The following is a 4089-nucleotide window of genomic DNA, read 5'->3' as shown; positions in this document are numbered from 1 at the left end:
CCCGTCCATTAATTCATCCTCGTTATATAAAAAATTCTCATCACAGTTTTCCCAAAACAAAAACAACTTTATCCGTAGAAACTAGTTTACCAATCTGAATCCCAAATACAACAGACCAACAATAGATTTGGTTCCGACTGGTTTAAATTCACTACTGCTCCCAGATATATAATCAAATATAACAAATTAATATTGACAACTTGAACATAAACCAGACGTGGTATAATCAATTAACAACTCCTACTTCTTTACGCATTTGAAACCCTTCATACGAGGCTTAACTATCTCAGTTACAGTTTTTCGGTTCTTCCAAGTATTCATAAAAATCGGGAATTCGGCCATTACTTGACAAGTTAAATTAGATATAATTGTTAGCACGTTTGGTTAGGGTTGAAGGGTATTTTTCGCCACAAAAAAAAAAAGTTATGGACTCACTGAAGAAATCGCCCGAGTTAACGAGTCAACAACGATTTTTGCTCTCCTCAAATCACTTTTTGCTCTCCCTCTAACAAAAATCTTTTAAAGACACCTCACACCATGATAATTCAAATGTAGCAGCTTGAAGTATTCATATCATATAGAATTCCAAATAAAAAGATAAAAAGGAAAACCAGACGGTGACTAAAAAACCACAACAACATTATTCGTAACAGAAGTGTTTGTGACAAGTGACAATAGATGTTCAAAACATTTAGTGTCAAGCACTTGGGGATTCAATGCCACCTCTGCCTCTATGATTGCCCCGCATGTCCTTTTCTTCCTCCATTGGACTCCTGTCATCTCTGCGGATCGGGCTTCTGCTCCCGCTCCTGCTCCTGCTAGCTACAGGGCTGTTCTCCCCGGGACTCGGGCTTCTTCCCCTAGCCCTGGGAGGACTCTCACTGTTGTAATCTGACCCGTTACGCCCAGTGGCCGTCTTCCTCTGCTCTCTTGGGGAGAGACTGTCTCTCAGTGGGCTCAGCTCATCAGGAGTTGGGCTGCGCTTCCTCCCCCTAAATGGAGGTGGAGATGCCTTCCTCGCTGGCTTGGGGCTCCTGCTGTACCTTGGGCTTCTTGATCTCCTCCTATCCACTCGCTCAATGCTCCGCTCTCTCCTAAGTGGAGATATGGACCGGCTGAGAAAGTTGCATGTTAAAATTACAATAAAGCCACGACAAATATATATGACAAACAAAACAACTCCAAAAACACCTGGTTTTGTTGCTAAGTAACTAGTTACCAATCAATAAACCAATGTGCATGGTAGAAAAACAGGCTACCCAAATAAGATGAAGTTGATAGAAACCTGTAACTACGGCCACGGCTGTAGCTTCCACTACGACTTCTGCCACGGCAGGGAGAAGGTGAATAACTACGCCCACGTCTGCAGCAAACACACCTTGTCAGTTAAACTAAAAGGTGAAACAAAAAATCTAAACAAGCTTTACAGAAAAGGATCTTACTTGAGGTTCTTGGGACTATTCTGGCAGTTTCGCTCTATATGGCCTCTTTCTCCACAGCGATAGCACTTATTCTTCCAGTCTCCGGCTTTGCAATCTCGTGCCCAGTGGCCATCAAGGCCACAATTAAAGCAGCGACCAGATCCGGGGGGGGGACCTCTTCCCAGATACTCTCTAGCACCTCCTGAACCACGTGGTGTCTGCAAAAAAAAACAGTAAGTGATATGATCATTTTAAGTAAAAATCTGCATCAATACACTCTAGTTGCAACATCAAAGGAAAGCTTTAAGTATCTGGATCCTACCCCTTTAGCAAACTCCACTACAATATGACTTCCATCAAATTCTCGACCATTCAGACTGTATCGTGCATCATCAGCATCCCTGGGATCACTAAACTCCTATAACAATTATAAAGGAATAGACCAACAAAATTAATCTCATAATTACATATCAATATCCAGCATTTTAATGGATTCACCTCTACTGAACAGAATTATGTCTCATTGAGGCCACACAGAACAAGCATCTAGTAAAGAAAGAAGAGACGTTATACTTACAACAAAGGCAAAATCATGCTTCATATCCACATCCCGTACTCTGCGACAAGGTTTGCCAGAAAGAGTAAGGCCATGATGACTAAATACCAAACGGTGGTGATACTTCCCCCCTCGGAAGAACTAAACACCAGTTTGAGAAGGTTGCCAATGCACAAACACGCAATAACATCACAAAAAGAATCGCCAAAGTCTCCTATACAATTCCACCAGGGCACCATCTCACCGCATAGACATCCAGGTCAGGCAAAACCCCGGAATCCTTCGATAAGATCATTCAAGTTAAAACACACAACACATGGGGTGCAAACGTCTGGGTCATCAATTCCACCATGGCACCATTTCACCATAGAGACCTCCAGGTCAGGTAAAACCAGGGAAACCTTCAATAAGATCATTTAAGTTAAAACACACTACATGCTGGGGTGCAAACATCCTCATAGAGGTGTGATAATGTCTGCTGAACATAAACCCTAGTACAAAGTGGCTGGGCTTAGGCCTGAATGTCTCTCCATTGGAACAGATTATACATCACTCACGGCATTGACAACTAACCTAGGCAAACATCAACTCCCAACAGATGACATCATCCCATCCAAGACCTACATGGTGACTGAACTATTGTAGAGCATGTTTGATTCCTATCACAATTTCCGGACAGCTGAATTGCAAGTAGATAAGTTCAGTTGATTGGGGGTTTTAGATCAATGAATTCTTAACTCGGAGAATATAGTGGTGCGATACTTAGAATTTTGCACCAAACTGGCAGTTTATACGAAATACAAGCGACAAAGAAAGACACCCAGCATTCAAATAGCATAACAAGATGCTAACTATATCAATAGAAAATTATCACGCATTTACCTTCCGTATCTGCCAAAGAGGTCATCCAAATCGCGTGAGCGTGTTCTCGATGATAGATGACCAACATAGAGGCGGGTGGTTTCCCTTCCATAGCGATCCCCATACCGATCATCATATCGAGGCATTATTGAACCTGCTCACAACAATATGATACAACCAAAAGGGATTTAGACACACAATTCAAGAAACCACTCGTCATGAAACTCAAGGACACGAGAAAACCCATGACTCATAACTTTCAAACAACATGTTATTATAGTTATATATATATCCATCGATAAAGAAAAAACAAATAAATCCACTGCTTTCAACCTTCAGCCATAACATATTAAAATTTCACAATTTGGATTACCTAAAAAATGTCTTTCAAAACCGATAAAATTTCCAAACCCTTTAATATTTTATACAAAACCTGTATATCATGCTTCTTAAGTATGAATGACAAGATTAGAGAAAGAGAAGACAAGGCGTGATTTTTCTAGTTTATTTCAAGGATTTCACTAATAAACAATTTTTTAGACATAAAAATCAGATAAACTACAAGCAAAAGAACGGAATTGAAATCTATCAAAATTCGAAACCCTAATTTAAATTACCTGACGAAGAAAGTTAACGGAAGACAAGTCGACACCGGATAAACCCTAGAACTTACTGGGTACATTGACGCTCTCTTTCCTGTGTTATATAGAGTTTAGATCGGATGGTATACTCTTGGACGGTCGAGATACGCTTGTTTTATATTAACGGTAAATTGACTTACTTTACTAAACCCAATCTCTGGCCCGGTAAATAGCTTTTTAAGGCCCTGTTAATATCCACTGTCATTTTCTCAGAAGGATTTTTTAGAACCCTATTGTTGGGGCTTAAAGAGTTGACCATTTTGGGGGTTTAAATGTTTTGGGTAGGCAAATTATAAGGGAAACTTAAGTGATTGAAAAGTCAGATTATCTTTTGTAAATAAATAATTTAAAATCAAAACCTAATCCTAATCTTAATCCTAAATCAAAACCAAACATCAAAATCCATTCATTTTCTCTATTCTTCTTATTCTCAAAAAACCTCTCAAAAACCTAATAATATCTCCCTCTCTTCCCCATTGATTTTCAAGATGGCAGCAAGATCAAGAGTGACAAGATCCGGCCGATTGAACCCAGATTCTGAATCAGGGCAAGTTATTGATGTTCCTTTTCATGGTGATGTGGTGAACCAATCTCTTCAAACACCTTCAAA

The 4089-nt window shown here is 39.8% G+C and overlaps 1 protein-coding gene across 1 annotated transcript; it reads right to left on the bottom strand.

The window, feature by feature from the left end:
• Window positions 1–517: 517 nt before the first annotated feature.
• Window positions 518–3554, bottom strand: LOC113345798 (serine/arginine-rich splicing factor RS2Z32-like). Its single transcript, XM_026589467.1, has 7 exons — window positions 3456–3554; window positions 2860–2992; window positions 1999–2038; window positions 1744–1839; window positions 1443–1639; window positions 1286–1363; window positions 518–1115 (listed from the first exon to the last, which is right to left on the bottom strand). The coding sequence occupies exons 2-7, from the start codon at window positions 2982–2984 to the stop codon at window positions 698–700; spliced, it is 954 nt and encodes a 317-aa protein (XP_026445252.1). The 5' UTR covers window positions 2985–2992; window positions 3456–3554; the 3' UTR covers window positions 518–697.
• Between the last annotated feature and the right edge of the window lie 535 nt (window positions 3555–4089).

This window comes from Papaver somniferum, unplaced genomic scaffold (genome assembly GCF_003573695.1).
Source record: "Papaver somniferum cultivar HN1 unplaced genomic scaffold, ASM357369v1 unplaced-scaffold_83, whole genome shotgun sequence".
Taxonomy (NCBI): domain Eukaryota; kingdom Viridiplantae; phylum Streptophyta; class Magnoliopsida; order Ranunculales; family Papaveraceae; genus Papaver; species Papaver somniferum.
The sequence above is the reverse complement of the archived record's forward strand: the minus strand, read 5'-3'. Positions and strand labels throughout refer to the sequence as shown.